The sequence below is a fragment of the Pipra filicauda genome, unplaced genomic scaffold, assembly GCF_003945595.2.
Source record: "Pipra filicauda isolate LSUMZ 115617 unplaced genomic scaffold, ASM394559v2 scaffold45_size4122338_pilon, whole genome shotgun sequence".
Taxonomy (NCBI): Eukaryota; Metazoa; Chordata; class Aves; order Passeriformes; family Pipridae; genus Pipra; species Pipra filicauda.
Genome location: NW_024104598.1, coordinates 1,096,865 through 1,120,055, shown reverse-complemented (window position 1 = coordinate 1,120,055; position 23,191 = coordinate 1,096,865). Strand labels below are relative to the sequence as shown.

At 36.6% G+C, this 23,191-nt stretch overlaps 1 protein-coding gene across 10 annotated transcripts in view; it reads left to right on the top strand.

The window, feature by feature from the left end:
* The window catches only part of PPFIA1 (PTPRF interacting protein alpha 1), a 54,208-nt gene extending 31,768 nt beyond the window's left edge, over window positions 1–22,440 (top strand). For 2 of the 10 annotated variants that reach the window (XM_039385997.1, XM_039385993.1), the window contains 16 exons: window positions 64–298; window positions 2,749–2,778; window positions 3,493–3,644; window positions 4,377–4,549; window positions 4,679–4,772; window positions 10,772–10,853; window positions 10,975–11,175; window positions 11,934–11,996; window positions 12,538–12,564; window positions 13,961–14,136; window positions 14,228–14,325; window positions 15,005–15,180; window positions 15,729–15,797; window positions 17,263–17,428; window positions 18,663–18,733; window positions 20,050–21,176. In XM_039385997.1, coding sequence (XP_039241931.1) covers window positions 64–298; window positions 2,749–2,778; window positions 3,493–3,644; window positions 4,377–4,549; window positions 4,679–4,772; window positions 10,772–10,853; window positions 10,975–11,175; window positions 11,934–11,996; window positions 12,538–12,564; window positions 13,961–14,136; window positions 14,228–14,325; window positions 15,005–15,180; window positions 15,729–15,797; window positions 17,263–17,428; window positions 18,663–18,721 — 1,801 coding nt within the window. In that variant the 3' untranslated portion in view covers window positions 18,722–18,733; window positions 20,050–21,176. Of the gene's footprint in view, window positions 1–63; window positions 299–2,748; window positions 2,779–3,492; window positions 3,645–4,376; window positions 4,550–4,678; window positions 4,773–10,771; window positions 10,854–10,974; window positions 11,176–11,933; window positions 11,997–12,537; window positions 12,565–13,960; window positions 14,137–14,227; window positions 14,326–15,004; window positions 15,181–15,728; window positions 15,798–17,262; window positions 17,429–18,662; window positions 18,734–20,049 lie in introns of all 10 variants that reach the window. The other 8 variants (XM_039386002.1, XM_039385994.1, XM_039385999.1 and 5 more) reach the window with 6 other exon arrangements.
* Window positions 22,441–23,191: the final 751 nt, after the last annotated feature.

Genomic DNA, 23,191 nt, shown 5'->3' with positions numbered 1-23,191 from the left:
TCCTTCTGGTCATATGGCCCTTGTTTGAATGTCACATTCCTTTAAAACTCTTTTATCCCTTAGACTTATCCAAGAAGAGAAGGAGAACACGGAGCAGCGAGCAGAGGAGATTGAAAGCAGGGTGGGCAGTGGCAGCCTGGATGCCCATGGCCGGTTCCGCTCCATGAGCTCCATCCCTCCTTCCTATGCCAGTGGTTCCCTGGCTGGTTCCTCCCCCCCTGGCAGTGGCCGCTCCACCCCGAGGCGGATTCCACACAGCCCAGCTCGGGAAGTGGACAGATTGGGGATCATGACACTGGTAAGTGCCCATTAACTCCAGGTTTTTTTCAGAAGAGCGTTTCTAGCGTTTCTTTTCTCTAAGAAGTGAGTTGTTTGATTTTCCCCCTCCTCTCCTTCTTACTCAGCTGTATTTTTCCTTTTTCTAGATTTTTCTACTGCTTCCTTTCAACATTTATAAAAAGTGTAAGATACAGTTCATAATGATTAGGAAAAACTTTCCTATTATTTCGTCATCTTGGCCTAAGTATTCCTTCTGTTGTTATGGTCTTTCTTCAGACTCCCCTTCCTACAAGAAATAATGTTTTCTTTTCAACCACTTTCTCCCTCTGCTTTAAACTTCATTTTTAGCAGTCCACTGTTCCACTAAACATTCAGCTAAAAGGTGATTTGCATATTAGTCTTGAAGACTGTGGTGGTATCACTGCTGTTTTATTAATAATGAGTGCTACTGTCCTGTTTTAGGCTATTAAAATTGGTAGGGAAAAGACATGTCTGTTAGACCTTGTGACTGATGAAGTAGTTCAGGCTTAGCAGTTCAGTGAGTTGAGAAAGATAGATCCATTCTTTTGACATTCTGATGACTGCTTAGAAAAATTAATCCTTCTAGGAGCTGCTTTGTACATGGAAACATATCTGTAAAAACAAGATACAAGTTTTCCCCTTTCATCTTTTTACATAAATAAACAGTTTCTCTTCTTTAGGATACCTTTCTGGAAGGAACATCTTGGATACTGGTATTTATTTGCAAGCACTCTCCAGGAAAAGCTTCTTTTCTGATTTAGTTCTAGACACTTTACCTTGTCTCCAGATTTCCATATGGTTTTGGAAACTGTACTTACTAATTGTGCTATCAAAATTCAGGATATGGGGTGCTTTATCTTTTAACATTTCACAGTAATAAGTAGATAAGCAAAGTACTTCTCATGCATAAAACCATATACAAATTTAAGTGGCTCTTTTCCAAAAAACTGGATTAGAAGAAGGTGTCTTATAATCTAATGTAATTGAAGAAAAGTGAACTGTAATTAAAGTTGACTTTACATCATAAATGTGAATCAAAGTCACTTTATCTGCCGTTTGCAGTTGCATTTGGTGGTTTTTGTACCTGGAAACTGATTTGTGAAAGCTTGAAAACAAGAAGCTATGCTTCTAGAATTACAGAACAAGAGCTTTCTAGAAACTTCTGGATCAGCTGTTATGAATTATTGGACTAAATAATAGTTCTGCTGTGTTTTTCAATGTTTTGATAGGGAGTTGCATCAGTTTATGATCATGTAGGCAAATTAGCTTAAGGCTGCCTGCAGTAGTGGTTCTGCAGTTCAGTCAGTTGAAAGCCCCTCATGATTAAAAAGCATCAACATGATAAATTGTGAAGCCTGCAGCTCTCTTGGCCAGTTTTTGTGGACAGTTTTCATTCCATATAGTAAAAGATCCAGCAAGAGTAAAATAAGTCAGGTGTTTTGTCAAGAACTTGGGGAGGGACTAGATCATCTTTAAAGGTCCCTTCTATGATTCACTGGATGATTTATTAATGTAGTACTCTACAGTCAGATTGAACAAAACTTTCCATATTAATGCTGCATAGTTTACATGTATTCTAAATCAAAAATGATTAAAAGGCATCCTTTGTGCGAGGGAAGCAACACCCTCCTTGTCCCACTTCTCCCCCGCCTTGTTCCACTTCAAAGGGGACTGACTTTATTTTTGGTTATTGTCTTTTTAAATAATGGGAACTGTTAAACAAATTACCTACATTTAACTTTTATCAGCATCAGTGGGAATAACTTGTTTGTGTAACTCAAGGTTTCTGCCTTGCTCTGTGCACTGGCAGAGGTGAGCAGTACCTGGGAAATGTGGAATTCTGGAGTGGATGGAGGATAAAATAAAACTGGTGGTGGACTCTTGCTCAAACATTTCAGCACTTCAAACTTAGAACAGAATCCTGTTACTGTATAGAAACCAACTATTGTTGGCACTCCTGTCTTTCACGGTTATTAAATACTGGCTGCTTTTTGTGCTATGTAAGAAAGAGCTGCAGGAACCACTAAGTTGTGAGGAGGGACTAGTGCAGGCAGTGTATTTAAGGCTGCTGTGGGTGATATGTAGGTTCAAGGCAAGCCCTTGACACATAATGGGAAATCTCTCACCTTTTAGAAGCAACAAAAAATGCTGCACTTTTTGTGTGCTAATTTGCCTGGAGTACCAATACACTCAAACATCTACAGTACTTCAGTAGATAACCGTTTCTAAGTGTTTATTTTTTTCTCTTCCTCTCTTCTGGGATACATTTTAAGTAATCTGTGGTTTGAAGAGTACTTCATACTCAGTATCTTTCTCTGTGCCATTATTGTAATTGTTTTTATATTCTCCCTAAGATGTTTTGTCTCTGTACTAGTTGTTTCAGTCTGTGCTGCAGTTTACAATAAATACAGCTTTTCCAAATTTCTTTTCTTTGCATGCATCTGTCAGCCTAGTGATTTAAGGAAACACCGTAGAAAGGTAAAAATCTTTAGTTTGTTTAATGGTGTGCTCCTTCATCTCCTTCCCTGACCCCGAACTCATTACTGGATAACAGGAACATAAAAGAAAGCATTTGCAGGGGAACTCTGTAATAAAGCAAGATTATGGTTTATCATTTTAGCATAAGTGTGGGTTTGTTTTGTGGGGTTTTTTTTTGTTTGTTTGCCTTTTTTTGCTGTGTGGAGACTGTTGTGCTGCTTTCTGTTTCTAACCACTGTTTTGCAGTCTTGATGCATCATTGTTTAATATTAAAGATCTGTGAAGTTATAATTTCTGTTACTAAAACTTTAAGATCAACCGTAGCCACAAATATGAAGACTTCATCAAGTCAGTAATCTTACCAATGATCCTTTTCACAGGACTCTTGATTTTTGCACTTGCTCAAACTGAAGTGAGGTACATTAGTTTTGTGGTGCTACTACATTACTTTAGTTCTTAGCTCTCTGAATGAACTAAATAAGTGCTACTGGCTTATTTCAGTAGCTAAGACTGAAATTTAGTAGTTTATCACTGAAGGTAACAGGAAATTCAGAAAGAAGTCAAGCCAAAAATAAGCAACTGGAGAATGGTAATGGCAAGAGTAATCCTTTAACAGTGAAATAATTGATTTCTCCTTTCAATGTTTTGTGAAGTGTTGATGCTACACTCGTGTTTTGGCATTTCCCCCTCAAGTTTTCCTTGATTTTCCATTAGTCTCCAGCTTCCAGAGAAGAGGTACGAGATGATAAAACCACAATAAAATGTGAGACATCACCGCCTTCTTCCCCTCGGTCTCTGCGTTTGGACAGAGTCCAGAAAGGAGCTTTGCACACAGTGAGCCATGAAGATATCAGGGACATCAGGAAGTAAGTGCCTGGGACACTCAGACCTACCAGAAACTCAGTTTTCACATCATCAGAATAAAATCCTAAATCTGCAGAGCTGTTCAGCCTGTAGGATTTTAGTCTGGATGTTGAAATGTTTCTTGAAAGTCAAGAGTATGAACACATACTGTTGCATAAACAATAAGAATACAAGTTTTGTTAATGATCAGAAATGGCTTTATATGAAGAATTCTTCTGGTACTCAAATCTGCATTAAGTTTGCTTCATGTTGAGGAAATGAGAAATACGCAATTCCACTCTTCAAGTTGGAATTTAGGTATAAATTTAGAAATAACTTGCAAAATAACCATCACTTGGATGGACAGATGGACTTTTCAAAGTGCCTGGGATGGATTCCATTCAAGTATTTCAAACTTTCATTGTCTGCCTCAGTTGGTCAGGAACTTGTGTTGGCAATTTTAGCATCTCTGAATTGCACTTTAAACACTTCTATTGACTTGTAGTTTCATATTATAGTATATAGATTTTATTTCCCTTTCTTCTTTTCTTGCATTGTTTTCATTGTTTTTTTTATTTAATTATTTGTATTTTAATGGATAAATTTCTTTTCTTGACTCATAAAAGCTGAAATTAGATGTCATTAGTGAGTTACTGAATGTTAATTAACTTGCACAGAACCCTGAACTTGTCTCTCACTGTTACACTGGTGAATTTGTTTTACATGGGCTCCTTTATGACTTTTTGTGGGTAAAGTTCAACAGGTTCTCAAGATGGGCAAACAAGTAATCCCAGTAGCAGTAACAGTAGCCAAGATTCCCTTCACAAAGCTCCCAAAAAGAAGGGGATCAAATCCTCCATCGGCCGCTTGTTTGGCAAGAAGGAGAAGGGACGACCTGGACAAACAAGCAAGGAAGGATTAGGACAAGGTGGGGTTGCTTTTTGTTTTGTACGGGGTGTGGGCTTGGGGGTTTGGCTTTGTACATGATCAGTAATATTACAAAGGATTAAATACTTGATTGAGAACATAAGGCTGGTTTTTGGGTTGTTTTTTTTAGGCGGCATGGGAGAAGCAGATGGTTCCTCTCAGGATGCCTTAGGTCTCAGCAAGCTTGGAGGTCAGGCAGAAAAAAACAGGAAAATGCAGAAAAAGTAAGTTATCGAATATTTTTAGTCCTCTGTTGGTAAAGTATTGCTTTCTTTAAAAATGTTGTGGTTTATTTTTTAGTTTCATTTTTGGATATTTCTGGCTAGTATGCTGCTATGGCTAATAAGCCTCTGAAGGTTTGGTTTTTTTACTATTTTTTCCGAACATCAATAGTAGCAGAGGTCATGGTAAGTTTGAAATGAATTTCAGTGCTGAAAACTTATTATTGGAATGCTGTAATAAACTCAGAGATAAAAGTGGACTCTTATCAACCCCCCCCGAAATTTGTTATATTTAATACCTGCTTTGGGCTGGATTCAGTTGGAAAATTTCCTAAAGTTGTCTGAGGCTGTTACTTACTCTAGAGTGTGAAGGAGTTGACAGAGTGAAAGCACAAGATGCTCAGTGCTGACATCCCTCTGTATGAATTTCTTGTTTCTTCTCTGCCCTTTTGTGTTATAGCTGCTAACTGCTTTTCTCTTCACTTATTTTTTTCACTCCTGTTTAAGGTTTTCTTGACATTCTGTCATATATTTTAACAGCTGAAATCTTTTTTCTTGCACCATATAATGCCAATTTCCCCTTTTTTTAATCTATTGTGACTGTTTTTTTATGGCACCTTTTAGGCGTTTACCTTTTCCTAGTCATGAGAATTTTTTCACTGTTTTTCCAAGAAATCTTTAGTTTATTGTTCAGCTTTTGAGTATCTATTTGCATCCTTGTTATTCCCAGAGTTAGAAGAGATGTAGCAAAGATTGTAATTATAGGTGTAAAATAGACATTGCTAGCAGTAGAAATCTTGATTTAAGGCTTAAATTGGTAATACAGGAAACACTGAAATTTCTGTAAGTAGGATCAGGCATTCTTTGCATTTTTTCACCCAAAGCTGAGCCATATACCTTGAACTTCTGTTGCTTCTGTTCAGCTGCCTTTATTGTGTCAAAAAGCTGACAAAGATCAGACAGGTCTTGCTTTTTTACTTGCCTTGTGAAGTCAGTGAATATTGAAAAAAAAGTGTGTTAATTTTCTCTTTGTGAGGGATTTTTTTGCAGTACGTAAGTTCTATTAACAAATAAGAATAATGCCTGGTGGCTGCTAATGAAAACCAGCAGTGTGTTGGTTTGGAAAGTCAGAATGGAATGTGGGTTTGTTTGTATAACAGAAGGCTCAGCTGTTTTTCCTCAGACTGCTACACTGAAGGCAATCATACGTTATTATGACCCGGTATTTTCCCCTTTTCTACAGAGCTTTAAAGTGATACCCCACATCTTGGTTGAATAAATAGTTAGAGTCTGGTCATGTCTAAATAGTGGGTAGGGTTGTTCTTTGATCAATATAGGTATTTCTCAATGCCAGCCACAAATTTCAGTCTCAAGGAGAACAATCTACACTGCCTTGCTTTAAGAAATGCAGAAAGTGCATTTCTGCCCTTCAAAATTATACTGGTACTACTTAAAGTGTAATTTATGGCTGCATGTTGTTGACTGCTTAAGAGGCAAGTGTCTGTCTTAAACAAATGAAAGCTTTCCCTAGGTATTCCTAAGTCCCTCTCCATCTTTCTTGGAGCCCTTTTAGATACTGAAAGGGGCTCTAAGGTCCCCCTGGAGCCTTCTCTTGGCTTTTTTTCAAATAAATGAATATAATCCAACTCTAATTTTAAAAATCCCAGTAAGATATTTTAATGCAGCTGCTTCAGAAGCCTGGCAGGTTTCTGAACAATGTTCTGAACAATGTTATCACAAGTGGCCAAAGATCCCTTGCGATGCTGGATATCTAAAGGAAAAAGTGGGAAAGCTGCTCTGAATTGCTTTTCATTTTGATATTGGAGGACGGTGGGTTAAAACAAATTCTTGGGGCTGACTGTTTGCTTTTATAAAATCTTGTATTCCGCAGAAAGAATTCCAATTACCTGAATACTTGGAACAATGACAGCTACTTCTAGTTATAGTTGTCTCTAATCCCTATTTGCTTACTTATCTTTCTGCTTTCTGCATGCCTGTGCACAAACAAGCTGAGGGCAGTATTCAATGGGTGCTAACAAAAACCTATTTATAGCTACAGAATTAAATTACAGTCCACATTATTTGTTTTTGTATGCCTCTGAGTTCAGTTCAATCCTAGTTTTAAATTTTTCCTTCATTATTTTATTTTTCTTTTGTTTATCATTTCATGTGGTAGTGCAAAATCAGGGTAAGTTTATATTTATTTTATTAGGATTTTTGTGGAAGTATGATAGATCTCATTTGGATTTTTTAGCAATATATTAAAAGCTCTAACTTTTTTCAAAAGAGTCTGATTATGAGAGGAAATTCTAGATTCAGAAGAATATATTATGAAAATGTGTTGCTGAAATAAATCCAGTGTCACGTAGTGCAATGTGAAATGTAGTTCATTGTCTTGTCTTAATTTGCATGGTGTGAATTTTTATGATGGAAATATTTACCCCTACTGAGATTAAATTAGTTTTGTAGTTTGGGGTTTGAAAGTTGTTTAGCAGTAGTAAGTATTTGTGGCAGTTTGTTTCCAAGGTAGATGTAATTCTGTAGAACTGTTGCTTCTGTTTACTAAACCTGTGTTGGTTTTAGTGTTGTGTTCATCATCTTTGTGTATTGACAATGTTTGCCACAACAGTTTGTGCTTTTCTGTGTACAAACACAACAAACTTAATACTGTATTAATCAAAAAGGAAGGCAAACCTAAATTTAAGATACCTCTCTTAAAGTTATACACAATAAGCTTATTTACATAACTGAAATTAACCTATAATAAGGATATTAAATTTCCCCTGGCGTTCTACCTGAAGTTGGTCAGTTATTTTCATGTTGTCTACTGTTACTTTTCAGGTTTTACACCTTTAAAATCTGACTTCCATCAGTATCACTCTTTTCTCCTGCCCACTACTGTGTTTTCTCTGTTCTGAGCTTCTTCCAAATCAGTTCTCTTCAGTTCCTTCCAAGAAAATCTGGAATACAGCATTCCCCTCTGGCTACAAGGCCTGAGTTTATCCATTCCCATGCTGTCTTAATCCAGTGACAAAGTGAGCTTACTCAAGGCTGCTTTATTTTCCTTGTTGGGGTTATTGTATCCTTGTCTGTCAAGAGCCATTCCAAACACAGATCCTTCAGATGGTCCTTGAAGGGTCTTGTGCATTCCCTGCTCCACCAATCACCTGCAGTTTGGACATCATTTCTCATCCCCTATGTCCACAGTTCCTTTGTTCTCCACAGGTGGTGTGAGATGCCTCTGGAATGTGTCTAACGACAAGCAGCAGCATGTTTGGGCTCCCATTCTAAGTGAATTTCTGCTAATTTTTTTATTAAGTCTGTAGACATCTATCCCTTGGTTTTGTCACCTAGGAGTTATTCTAGTAGCCAGCTACTCCTTTGGCATTTTTTTATCCCTCACAGTACCAGGTTTATCCCATCTGTTAACACTGCTGACACTGCTGCAGTATTTTTTTCCCTCACTGGATTTTGCACCCACTTCCTAACTGGGGGAATTGGATGGCCTGTGGAACTCAGTTGGCCTGAGAGTTGTAATCTTTCAGGGATTTCATCACATATTACTGGAATGCAGTGAATGTCTTGGGAAAGCTGGAAGGGGATAGTTGGAAAAGGGAAGTTCTGTGCTATAGGAAAAGAAACATTTATGTATCATTTGCAGATGAAACAGCAGCTGTCTCTGAATTCTTTCTCTGAAATGCTTTGGGCCTGTGCTACATCTTGAGCTTTGGGTTTAATGATTTCCCGTGAAAGCAAATTTTTTATCTCTTACTGCATATGAACAAATTCTGCAATTAATTTTCCACTTCATGGTTGACTCCTCTTTGGATCCATTGAATAACTTCCGTATAAAGATACTGCATAAACATTTTTTATTTTGTTTGATTCTATTTCTGCATGTTTGCTTCCATCCCATAACACTCCATTCCAGCCACACAATCTTTTTCTGCATTATTATACCACCGTGGGTTTCAAGTTTGCATCATAACCTCTCCTTAAATTTTTGATATATTCCCTGTACTATTCCCAAGGATTTACTGTGTCATGGTTTACATGAAGTACACAGTGAGATTTATAAAACTCCCAGAAATTACACTGAAATTCTCTGAACTCCATACAATACAACCACCAAAAAGGATCACAAAGACATCAATTTGGAAGTTAAAGTTCTTGGAAAAAACATTGTATTCCTTTCTGGCAAATACAGTATTAAGCATTTTAATCTGTTCTTGCATTTTAATTTTTTCACTAATTTTTAAAACTTTAAGCAACAAAGTGAAGCAGAAGTGAATGTGTTCAGGGCTAGTGATTTGTGGGATTAATGTGAAGTGTTCCACAGCAGCAGGAAAATAACTGATCTTTTATTCCTAATTTAGAAATAGATGTATCTTTTTGAAGTGTACAAATATGGTTTAGCTTTTATAGTCTTCTCTTCTTTGTTAGTGAAATTTAGCTATTAAGCTGCTGACTGCTGAACACTAATTGTTGAGTCTTTAAATGGTACCTCAGAATCATTATTTATAGCCAGTTGTCTGGTTATAAATAATGGAAGTCCCTTCCTTCCTCCCTTTTTTCCATTTCTGGGCAGCACATGTAATTAGGAAAAATTATTGGGAGGTTCTTCTGGTGCAGTAGGAATTTATTGTCATGCAGGTGAAGTACCATCTATTGATAAAACAGTTCCTAGTATATTTATTACTTCACTGATTGCTTTTTAGCATTATCTACCAATATAACAGGAGGATCCCATATATGTCTAAAAGACCTGAATGCTGCATATCCATTTTGTACTAGTAGCAAAAAAAGCTCCTACTCTGTCAGTAATCACTGTTCAAGATGCCCCGTGTTTTTCACTATATATATATTGAATATATATATATAAATATATATATGAATATATATATATGAATATATATATATATAAACTTCTAAATATTTTATCATCTTAGATCTGTCCCGTGACACGGTTCAGAAGGCAAGGAGATTTTATTTGATTTAAATAGTGAGAAAATACATAGTGTAGGACGTTGGTTCTGTAGTATTGCTGCTTATCTTCTTAATTCTACATTTGCAGGCATGAATAAATAACATAAAACAGTAAAAACTGTTTAATTAGGTCAAGTTGTTTTTTCAGAATTTCTAAGGAGAGTGAGTGGAGGCTTAACTATATACAACTAGCTTTCAAAGGCAGTGTCAATATGCTTTTTTTAGACTTTATCAATTTTTACAGGCAGGCATAGCCAAGCAGCGTTGCATGCCTATACCCACAACACTAGTTTTTGTCTTTTGATTTATCAAACATTTTTGGCAGCTATTTATAGGGACCTTGTGAGCTTCCATGGTTTCCGTAAGCTGAATTGTCAATATTAAACTTCAGGCTCTTCTCTTTCAGAATAACAGAGGAAATGGTGTCACCACAGGAGATGAAAGCTGGGTTTCAGTACACAGCCTTTTGGGCTATAATTGCCAAAGCATGGGTCTCTGAATATAATAGTTGTCTGAAGCTCTGCCTGGAATTCTGACAGGCTGGTGCAGGCTGAGATTCACCAGTTAAATGGTCACTGTCCCAGTTTCCAGCCTTGACAGCCTGATGGATGTGGGCATCTGATGTGGTCTTGCATTGCTACAAGTTTCAGATCTGCACCTTGAGAAGAAATGACTACTTTGGTCCAGTCTAATTTGCTGTGCAGAAAACTGCAGCAGTTGAGAATTTAATTGCCAGATGAGTCTGACATCTCCTCTTTGGGTTGGAAGTGTTGGTTAGAGTGTCACTAGGGCTTTTAGACAGAAATTTCTGAAAGGGAAGATTCAGCATCTCTGCTGCTCTCAAATTTCCAGTCCAGTTCAGCTTTCATCCCTACATATTCCTTGTACATGTGCTGTACCTGCCTTAGGGAGTGTATCATATAAGGCATAAGTTAACTCTTGGAAAGAAGGTAGTTTGAATGCAGTGTTTAAATTGTAACATCAATTATAAGTCATAACTGTGTCTGTAATTTTAGGCATGAGCTGCTGGAGGAAGCCAGAAGACAAGGTTTGCCTTTTGCACAGTGGGACGGGCCTACTGTGGTTGTGTGGCTGGAGGTAAGTGGCCCTTCCAAAATAAACAAAAAGCCCCCTCAGTGTACAGCCTTCTAAAGAATTGAAGGTTTTGAAGCTAGAACTGCTTCCCAGATTCTGTGTACTCCCTGTTTTTGTGTTCCAGCTGTGGGTTGGGATGCCAGCCTGGTATGTGGCTGCTTGCCGAGCAAATGTGAAAAGTGGTGCTATCATGTCAGCCTTGTCTGACACGGAAATACAGCGGGAAATTGGGATCAGCAACCCCCTGCACAGGCTCAAGCTGAGGCTGGCCATCCAAGAAATCATGTCACTGACAAGCCCATCTGCCCCTCCCACCTCAAGGACGGTAAGGAAAGTGATCCAGCATGGAACATCTTTAGAATTTCCCAAAATTTCACTCTAAATATGTAACAGGAAGGATTTGAGCTTCTACTAAGAATTTATGGAAACATTAAGTTGTAGAAGGAACACATTATTTAAATGTAGGATGTTTCTTCCTTTCATGGGAATTAAATGAAGGAATAATTCAATTTTCTTTCTCAAGGGAAAGGGAAGTTTATTTCATTATGTGTAATCCAAAATATTTAGGGTGTGTGTTATTTGCCTCATCTTTTGGCCTTGGCAAAATTTATAATACAGATGAAGTAGACATGTGTGTGCAGAAATTTGTAAAATAGTTGGAGGTTTTTTTAATCCACATATAAGGCCATCAACTCCAAATAATTCAGAGTGAACTAGGAGTTCACCTGTCTCTCAGGAGTCTGTGTGCCCTGCAATCTAAAGTTATTCCTGGGATTACATACTAGATTACAAATGCATTTTTTGGATTAGAACAGAGCCAAGTGTTTACCCATTGATTAAATCAGTGTAAGCTATTGATGATGTTCAACTTTGTTAATCTCTGAAGGAATTTGGTCCCCGTCAGTAGCTTTTATTGCATGCCATGACTTTCAGTAGATGTACCTGTACCTGACTTTAGCCACCATTGCTTTGCCCATGCCTGCTCCTTACATGTACCGATTGCTTATTTGTTCTGCAACCTCTCCTCTTTGTTACTGCTTTCCTTTCACTGGATGGGATTGATTCCCTGTGGGCTCATATTAGACCACGGGAAATGTCTGGGTAACACATGAAGAAATGGAAAATCTTACAGCCACACAACAAACGGTTAGTTTACAGTGTTGCCACTTCTGTTCTTTAGAGTGCTTTTCCCACTTTTTGAACTTTTGAATCAAGTACCTTTTGATTTTTTTTCTTCTTTTTTTTTTTTTTTTTTTTTTTTTTTCAAATTAACTCACTAAAATTCTGGATTGTTGCTTCTTCTAATTATTAACCTTGTAACCTGCATCTTGTTTTTTTTTTTTCCAGAAGGGAATAAAAAAAAGTAAATCAACATTGATAAGATTGTAAACAAAACTCTAATCTGTAAAATGGAGCTCTGATTTGATTAACTAATAGCCAAATTGAAGTATTGGTGCAGAAATTTCTTCTCTTCAGAAAACTTAATCAGTAGATGGGTTTTGCAACTTCCCATAAGAAATAAGTGCCTTCTCTATGATTTTTTACATTGCATGATGCTTGCTTTTTCTAGATTTTTTTTGGTATGCAGTAGAAGTAGAGTCTTGCAGTGCACCATTAACTTTGATCTCCTTACTAAACTTAAATACTAATATGTGTGTGTTCTTTTGCTTTTCTAACCACATAACAGGAAGATGAGGAGGGAAGCTGGGCTCAGGTTGGAAACTTTATCTAATATTACAGACTGTATGTAAACTGTCCCAATCATTAGAGCATAAAAGAATCTGTTTTTCCTTTATAGCAGCCTCTTTTAGTGATTTTTTTGGATGTGACTTGGGGATTGGGAGAGGGGGGAACTAGTCTTATCTCTGTACAATGCATACTTGGAAGACACCTCTTTATATTTAGGTGATTTCAATATTTTAGTGTTTTGGCTCTGGGAAGCCAGAATTCCAGGAAAAATAACTGCTCTGTACAGGAAGTCCCTGTTAAACCCAGCCACCATCACAGGTGTGCTGCAAAACACCCTGAGCCTAGATAGTTAAGTAGATTTCTATGCACTAATTCTGTAATCCTCCTTGATTAATTGTTTTGTCTTAAAGTGGTGATAAATCCTAATTGTATTTTCAGGCATTGATATAGTTGGGTATTTATACAGGGATATAAACAAAACTCAGGATTTACCCATGCCCCATATCTTTGGACAGCGTAGTCTCTTCTTGCTTGGCTGCCCTCCAGCTTAAACCTGGTTAAGTCCCATTAACTAAGTCTCTGATACTCATTTGCTCATTGTCAGTGATAACAATCACAGCTTGGCTCCCTGTGCCCACAGTAACTTCACTCTGTTACCTACTGATGGCTTGGAGAAGTGCATTTCCCTGTGGCCCTGTTCCTTTCTGGAAGGTGTTTCCTCCAGAGGGGAAATGAAGCTTTTGACTTTTAAATGCACAGGGGGAGAACAAAAGGAATTATTACCCTTTTGAAAAAAGGAACTGCTGGGTTTTGCTGGTCAAGGAATTATTAGATATATAGTTACAAACTCTCATCTTTTTAGATGTTTTCTCTAAAAAAGGCCTGGTTGATTTGCAGATCAAAACTGCAATGAGAAAAGTCTCTTGGGATAAGAACTGGGATTTACAATGGCTTGGTTTTGAGTAGTAGGTTTTTATCAGTTTGTGAAAATAGCTAAGTGTATTAAAAACTCTCTGCAGTTATATTTTTGATATCTTGTCTTTAAAAAGTCACATGACAAATAAGATTCCCCTCCAGTTATCAAGACAATCAGCATTTGTAACATCTCAACACAATGAAATTCTATGGCTTTTGCTATCAAACCACATAGATTAGCCTTTTTTACTTTTATTAGCTCTTGCATGTTTTTTTCATACTATTCCTTGAAATATATTAAGGCAGTTTTACTTGCTGATCTGCATATCTGAACTTGCTTTTCTCCATGAGGATTCCTTCTTCAGAAAACACACATGTAGTATTCAGTATTTTGATGTGCTTATCTTCATAGGCTAAGAATTAAGTAAGCAATTTCTTTAAAATATGCTGTGTAAAATAGCTTTTTCTTTTATTTCTCATTTTTAAAATTTTTAAAAAAAAAACAGACACTTGCCTATGGTGATATGAACCATGAGTGGATTGGCAATGAGTGGCTCCCAAGCCTGGGGCTCCCTCAGTACCGCAGCTATTTCATGGAATGTCTTGTGGATGCTCGAATGCTGGACCATTTAACTAAAAAAGACCTGCGTGGGCAGCTCAAAATGGTGGACAGCTTTCACAGGTAAAGAGATTTAAGCTGGAGGTCTAACTTTCAGTAAATGTTTTCGTTGTCTCTAAGGGTTTTTTCCATTATTTTTCTCTCTTCTGAACAGAAACAGTTTTCAGTGTGGAATCATGTGCCTACGAAGACTGAATTATGATCGAAAAGAACTTGAAAGAAAAAGGGAAGAAAGCCAGAATGAAATCAAGGGTTAGTGTAGTGCCTTGACCTCAGTCTGATTCTAACATGTTTTCACTGATCAGCCTCAAAAATTTATTGACAAAGAAAAGTCATCAGAGCAAGGAATCATTTATAAAATACTAAGTGTTAAATGAAGGAGATGTCTGGATGTAGGCTCTGACCAGTGAATGATGAAACACATAATTAAATCATTTACTTGTGCAGAGATGTGCTACAAATGTGAGCAGTCTTGAAACTCTTACTGCTCTGAAGTTTGAAACTAAATGTTTTAGGAGGATGGGGGGGAGTTTCCTTATTTTTTCTTTGTTTTTTTTCCCAAACAGTTTATAAGAAAATATCCAAGTAACTTAGGTATTTAGATCTTCCAAATTCGTGGTAATTATGGAACAAGGAGGAACAAGAAAAAACAGGGTGGAAACTGAGTTTTCCAAGACTCCCCATAGAAATTTTGTTCCCTACCTAATATCAGAAGTCTTTTCTGATATCTGAGACTAAAAATTTGGGGTTACCTTGTATAGAGCTTGCTTAGCAGCCTCGGTGCCTGCTCTTCTTCTCCTTTCCTAATACAGTATGAAACGCTTTCCAGCAAACTTATGTTTACTTTCCACTTGAAATTTATGATTGGGGTGATTTTGCTCAGAAAAGTTGTATTGTTATAAATCTACCAACATTTTTTTTTCCTCCACAGATGTGCTTGTGTGGAGCAATGAAAGGATGATCCATTGGGTCATGTCCATCGGTCTTAAAGAATATGCGAATAACCTTGTCGAGAGCGGAGTTCATGGTGCTCTTGTGGCCTTAGATGAATCCTTCGATTACATTGCATTAGCTCTCCTATTGCAAATCCCCACCCAGAACACACAGGTAAGCAAGCAGAAGCTGCTTTATGGCTGGTAAGAAGGTTAAAAATGGAACTGACTGGGTTTTTTTCATAGGTATGTGCATGGCTTTCTATTCCCAGCTCTAGAAAGTTCAGAAATGGAAAATTGTCCATTATCATATAAGAGAAAAAACTTAAAATTATGCTTTTCTTATAGTTTTATGCTTGTTAATAACAATTTTCATTGGTAGATTTGTTTGAGGGGAAAGAAATGGTTTAAGTATTTTCCTCATTGCCCATATTCACGACACAAGTGTACTACTCATCATTTTTGTTGTTTGCTAATTTTTACTCTGAAATAATTGTCAGAATCATGAACTTTAATGTCATAGCTAAGGGAAAGTTAAGTCTTCCTTAGATTTTTAATAAGTTACAAATTAAATTGTAACTTTTCAAGTATCAGGTATGTTTATTAATCTGATAAGAAAGTATTAAACAGCTTGGGTTCTGTTACATTTTTTAAATCATTATAGGTTACTAATTACTAATTTTTTGGAATTAATTACCATTTCTTTCATACCACAAACTTTAGGCTCGTGCTGTTCTGGAGAGGGAATTTAATAACCTTCTTGCTATGGGCACTGACAGAAGACTTGATGAAGTAAGTTACTTGAGCTGTTGACCCATTTTACAGTCCTGGAAACTTTATCAGAACTGTTAAATGAAAGAATTTAGCTTGAACCTTTTGAAGCTTTTGACAGGATAGTGACAGAAACCTTAACTTGAAACTCCTTGCCTTTGAGAGTTTCTATATATGGCAGAGTTAGTATATTTAGGTAAGATGACTTTGAATATGAAAGTATGGAGAAGATTTGCAAGTTTGTTTTTGTAGCTTGTGTGGTTAATATCTAATAGCAGCACTTTGGGCTGAATCTTCTTTATCTAAAATATGAGAAAATTAGTGACCAGTGTGGCAAATTAACAAAGTTAATAATAGAGAAAGACACTTTGTCCTAACAAGCAGTATTTCAAATAGCTTAGAGTGTTTTTTGAGAAATCTTGTGGTGTTAATTTTGATTAATATTAGAGTAGAGGATCACCAGGTGTGTTCACACATGATAGTGATTTCTGACGGACAGTCTGTGATCTTAAATGTATAATCTTCATTGAAATGGAATGAGTATAAAACTTTGGGTGTGAGACTGTTTTGTAGACCCTGTGAACTCACAGCATAAGGGAGATAGTGCTGCATCTTTAACCTTTTCAGTTGCTCTGTGCTGTAATTCTGTGAACAGTTTCAAGCAGGTGTTACTTCCCCAAGGCAGTCTTAGCTCTGGGCTGCCTCCTCTTTGGTGCTGATGGGAGTTTATGTAGTGAAAGTGGTTCAGATTAAGGCTGAAGTGGCAAACCCACAAACCTTGGGTTTTTTTGTGTTCATCTCTTGCCTAATACACTTGTTGCAGCCCTTCTGTGGCACATCCTGATAGCTCTGTTCTTTGTGTGCATCTCTACTAAGCTTTAATAACATATCAGAAAACAACTTGTTTTCTGAGGTACTTTTCCTTAGACTTCAAACTGCAAAAGGAGTTTGGAGGGAACAGATGTTTTCTCTGTTCTAGTGGCACAGGGCAATTTGATCATGGAGATCTCTTCAAATAACATAGATGCTTGTCTCCTAATTCTAAAAGGGAATGCATTTGAGGTAAAATGGTATTCAAAGGATTGAACTGCTTCTAAATGGGAAGCTGGCAAATGGAGTGCCTAGTGGGTATATTTGCATGGACACAATACCTTCATTGCAAAAGATGGGTTTGAAAGTGGGACTCAAACTGTATTTAGTAAATGCAACATTATATTTCTGAAGTCGGAATATGACTTGAAAGATGCAGGTGTATTAATAGGTGAAGGAAAATGCACTTGGGTAATTTCAAGTTAAATTTAAACAAGTGCTTAAGCAAAACACTGTGTGACAATACAGTATTTATTACACTTGCTATTTCCTCACAGTTAACTCAGTGTTGATACATTTACTTAAGATTGTCAGTAATCCTTTTAATGTCAGTAACAATCCTTCAATAACAATCCTCCATTTTTAGCATTGGTAATGTTGTTTATCAATATGACAGGATGATGATAAGAGCTTTAGGAGAGCACCTTCATGGAGAAAGAAGTTTAGACCAAAGGACATCAGAGGTTTAGCTGCTGGATCAGCAGAGACTCTTCCTGCAAATTTCAGAGTTACAACCTCAATGTCTTCACCCTCTATGCAGCCAAAGAAGATGCAGATTGATGGTATTGGTTTTGTATTATTTTAAGCATGATGTGCTTTTTTTTGCCTGAGATTTACAGGGGAATCAAGTTCAAATGACCTTTTTGCTGCTTAAAAGCATCTGCCTTGTGCATGGTTGTATGTTTAACACTGTGTTTAACCATAGGGTGCTTTGCCATTTCAGGAAGGTCTACTAGATGTGGAGTTTCTTTTTTACATCGCTGGAGTAACAAAATCAGAATTATAGTTAGAAATAAGTGTAATTTAAACTAGGAAAATAAAATGACATTTTAGTAGAAGTCATTTAATAATCTAATGCATAATTAGTAATACCAGCAATTAAGACCAATGGAAGTCCCACTTCTGAAATGCAGTAACATGCATTCAAGAATGATGTGAGAAAACTCACTCAGATAATTTTGAGATTATTAAAACTTGAGTAACCTGTGCATTACCCCCTACAGTGGTCACTTAAATATTGATCATACTTGAAATCACTGCTTCATTGGTGTACACTTAATGGTCTATATGTATGCACAGACACTGATATGAATTGAAAAAACAACAAAACAACAAAAGCAAACCCCAAAAGTCTCCTCTGGAAGTGGAAGTTGATTACATCTCACATGAGGGATCTTGTCTGTTTAAAAACAGCCTCTGTAGTATCATGAGAATGAACTTTGACTTGAATTTGTTTTACAGAAGACAGCTAAAAAATGTATTTTGTTGGATGAGCACTGCAGCATAATCTATCAGAGTTGTCTCAGGTTCTGAAAATTGTATTTATGAGTAAAACTCAAAGAAGGAATCTTTGCATTTGATGAGCTCTTTTAAATCTTAGATACTGTCAATAGCACAAAATATTTTCAAGAATTCATGTGGAAAACTCCATAAGTTAAAATAAGTGAAGTCTTTGCTAGTCTTTGCTAAGTGAAGTCCCTTTCTGAGATATTAAATAAATACTTATGAACTACATAAAGTAGTAAATAACTTATAAAATTACCTTTGCCAATGTCTGCATGCTAGTTGGCCTGCAGGATTTTTAGAATTCTTTGTTAGCCACTGAAACTGGGAGTGGTTAATATATAGAGACTGTAAAACAAATTCTGCTTTTCTAACTTGTAACCTTAGAGCTAGGTGAGTACCAGAGCTGTAATCACATTGCTGTGATGGTTTGGGGTTTGTTTGTTTGTTTCTTTTTTTGAAAACTAACATGCATGCTGTGTTCTGCATGTCTTCCCATGCTTCTTGAAATAGGCAGTGTATCAGGAACACAAAGATTGGATTCTGCTACAGTAAGGACCTACTCCTGTTAAAGCCTTCTCCTGGTGAGTAAAGTTGATAGGTCTACTGGTAAAGCAGCTATTTATGGAATAAAACATCAGGTATTTTATTACAGTGGTTTTACACTAAGAAAACTGTTCAAGTTTTCAGAGTAGATTTATGCTGAAAATCTAGAGCTTGTTTCCTACAACGAAGAGTCAGTGTTTAAATACTTAGTTTTGTCAATATTGTAGCTTTTTGAAGGTTTTCGGCAGCCTGTGCTATGTAGAAAGTGTTGAAATCAAAAATTGGGTGAAACACAGCTACTGAAAGTGGGAGGGAGGGAAGAGAACTAAGTTGGGCATGTAAAGGAAAGAAAATAATTTAATCTGTGACACTTCACTTCTGATTGTTGATCTTTCAGGGTCTTTGCTTGGTTAAAGTTATCCCACTAAAACACACTTCAATATTGAATGGTTATAGGGATAATTCCATAGTTTTCCAGTTCTTGGATACTCCATGCCAGTTTGATTGCTTAGGTTGGATTTAGGTGATTGCAGCCTAAATTTGGAGCAGTGCTGACAATAAAAGGCAGCTTGATAGCACAAGTGTAACACAAAATACATGTATTGTGGCTTGTGAAAGATCTGTAGTCCTGCCTTCCTAGAGGATTTTAAATGTTTCTTCAGCAGCCTTTGCTGTATTTTCTCATGAACAGAATTTCTCTCATTTTGCAAGTAAGTCAGGAAACTAAATTTTTTAATATTTACTATAATTGATTTAAAAAAAATTTCAGTGAATCTTTCTCCTTTGTTGGTATGTTTTATGGACTGTAAATTGTCTCTTCTTGCACTTTCTTTCTTCTTACTGGTGGCATCCCTTCCAACTCATGTACTGACTGCCTTTTCTTCAAATTCTGAACCTTTTTGCCTGTAGGAATCTAGTTGTAACAAGTTCTTCTGTATGGAATTCTGAGAAGGGAAACTCTTGCACATGGAAACTCAGATCATGTGAATCTGTCAGTTCATAATTTCAGGGGCTATTTTAATTTTTTTTTAGTTCCAAGGAACTGAAGTTTTAAGTCTTCCCCTCCCCCAGATTGTCCCCACAGATTTTCTGTAGTCAGGTGACCTGGGATGAAAATCTTCCAAGCAGAAATACTTGACCTTATGTGCTTTACTTTGCATTGCAATAGGAGATTGCAGAAGGCAATAAAATTCCATACAGCATGGCATAGCAATATTTTGATACGTGACTGCTGCACTACTGAGCTGCTTGTGAAAGTGCTAGAATGAAATGTTAAAAACCTGCTAATGGAATTTTTTGTGTGTTTCTTTTCTTGTTTGTTTTTTTCTTGTTTGTTTTGTTGTTGTTTTTGCAGTTTACCCACACTATTTCTACCGGTGATATGCAGCATTTTGAACATTTGGAACCCTTAACCTGTTAATACTTGTTAAATGGACACTTTGAGATATTTTATTACAGAGTTTTTAATTAGCAGATAAATTCATGAGTACTATAGAGAAAATATTTTAGAATCTAAATGTTTCCTATATTTATGTGACTTCTCATTTATATAGTTACTTACTTTTTCAGTTTCTATTCAGTCTACAAATCAAATCATTGCTGATTTTTTATTCTAATTTTAGTCTTTCCAACTGAATGTACTGTAATGCTTGTATGTATATGTCCCTATGAGCAATATAGGGTTTTTGTAAATTATGCAGTTACTGTAATTATCATTGTTTTTTAATAATGAAACTGAAGGTGAAAAGGATTTTAATACCTTTGTAAAAGTATCATGACACCAAGCAGTATATATTTTGTCTTTTTGAAGCTGTTAGACCTGAAAATAAGCCCAGCTTTTTTTCAGATATTGATGTAGAAGCTGCGGTACACAACTGTTGTTCTCCTCAGAGCTGTATCTTTCCACACAGAGGACTTGTCAAGTAGTGGCAGTTTGACTTTATTTAAAATAGAACTTGTTTTAAGAGCTGGGAGGAACTGAGGAGAACACGTTTTAGAAGTGATTTTGACTCGCTCATAACACACTCTGCTGTATTTGTAAAGCGACTCTTCACAGTGACTGAAAACAAGCCATAAACCAAGAACTGTTTGTATTTTTTCTTTTCCTTAAGTGAGGAAGACAGACTTCATAATGATTCCTGGTCATAAGCCACAGGCCACAGAGAGGTTTTTAGGGTTTTTTTGATTGAAAACACTTGTGGAAAGATGCTGGTGGAACTAGTTTTAATGGACCAATCTTAAAGCACTGCAGCCTCATGTCAGGTGAGTAGGGAAAGATGAAGGTACAATGGGCTGAAACCTCAAGCAGTGCATCTTTTAATAAAGGCCTTACTTTTCTTATGTAAGTCATCTTATATGTTTTGTAAACTTGTTCTAAAGAGTTGTCTGGACTTTAATTTTGATGGGTGTTGCCATTTTGGACTGTATGAGTAGAAAATGTATCTGATACTTGTAAATGGCATATTAAAAAGCCAGCAAGAATCTGTTCAGATGGTGCATTATTTATTATGCAGCAATATATATAGCATGTCTTTTTTCTCTTATTTTGTTTTCCACTTTTAACTTTGCTTGTAAAACTGAAATTCATTGTTATTGTTCTGGGGTTTTTTCTATTAATCTTTTGTGTATCTTCAGATTATGTAACAATATGTACAGTCTACTTTTGAACTATTTTTATCACAGTATTATTTATTGCTTTCTTTCAATAAAGTACTGATGCATTTTCCACTGCCAATAAAACACTATGGAAAAGCTGAGATCTAATTGTGTGCAGGCAGAAACTTTTGCAGTGAGCGGACATGATTGTTTGCTGCCCTGTAGATCTTGTTTCAGATGATGACCTTTCTCCAGTAGGAAAAAAGTACTCCATTAGAGGTGACATTTTCTTTGGAATTGTTCAAGTTCACATGCATTAATCAGTTTTGGAAAAAAACAGTTTTCTGAAGAAAACGGTTTTATTGCCTCCTTCTACTCATAGTTACAGCTGTGATTTGCTTTTAAAAATGGTAACAAAAACTACCACACAACTTCAGTGTGTTCTGGTCCACGGGACGGAGATTGAAGTGCTGTTCTAGGTAGCACCAAGAGCTACTTTGTTAATAAAATGAGATTATGACCATAGTGATATTTGGGGAGAAACACAGGAGTCGAGGGAACCAATACAATATTGGGTAGCAATAGGGCTGTTTATGTCAATTTTAATACATTTGTAAACCATTTCTTGTGTAGAAGAGAAGACAGAAGGATAAAGTTACAGAATAATGGAAGCAGTAGTGAAGCATATTCCATCGTGTCCTCTGGATCAACAGAAGGAATGCCTGGAATGGAGAAATATTGTCATTGATGCTCTAAACATTGTTCAGTAATGCATCTGTTTGTCTGGCTTGTCTGTATGAGTTGCTCTCTGTTAATTTGCAGGCTCTTTTATATTTTCAGAGAATCTATCTTCCTAGAAAAAGCTGAAATGGAACTGCAAAAGGAGCTCCTGACTCGCTGTTCAGCTGAACTTCACTGTTTAGAGAAAAAATTGCATAGACGTTGCTGGTCACTGATGTAATAGTGGGTGTTCAAAGTCGTGTATTGTTGCTTCTCAAAAGTGAAACCAATGCGGGGTAGACTTGTAAAATGTGAAAAGAAAATGCATTTATTATTTTAAGGCTGTAAAACCTTAAGTGTTATGGAACAATGGAACTGATATGAGAGCTAGAATAAATGAGTGAAATGGCAAAAAGCTTTCACGAACTGGCATAACTGTGTGGTGGCTTCCTTCTGAATTACACAGCTAAACTGTCTTGGGGAAAACAAGAAAAACATTTATTTAATTTTCATGACACACACAGCCCCCCTCCCTGCCCAAATTAAAAACAGTGTGGAAAAGGCACATGGGTATGTTATAGTAATCTGTAAATAACACTTGATTAAATAGAGTTTTTTGTAAATGGCCCGATGTCTTTAAAGGCTTTAGTTGGGAAAAGTGCTGTAAAAATTATAGTTGGCATTCTGTCTGCAATCAGGAGATGGTAGAATTATCTGAGTGAACTTCAAACTTGCAATTTTTACATGTTTAGAGGACAGGGAATCTCAAAATAGATGTTTTAACTTTGTCTTGCTCCTTTCAAACTGCTATACAATTAGAGCACAGGAAGTTGCTTTAGCAGTGTTTTAGGGACAGGAGTGACTTATGCCAAAATTTGGAGAAAGGTGAAGTGATGAAGTAGAATAAATTCAAACAGAATTTATTCTTGGAACTTGGTAAAGATTGGGAGGGAGGACCAACAAAGTAAATTTTCAGATAAATAAAAATTGATACCATGTTATGTTTGTGGGTGATAATTTTTGAAGATGTGGTTGGTATTCCTACCTGTACATAGAGGGACATGCGAAGACTCCAAAAGGGCCCAGAACAGAGCCAGAAGTAATTACCAAAGGATTCAGACTCTCTGAGCCTGTGTTCTCCTCCAGCAGGCAGCTTTATGAGAGGAAATTTAGCCCAATTT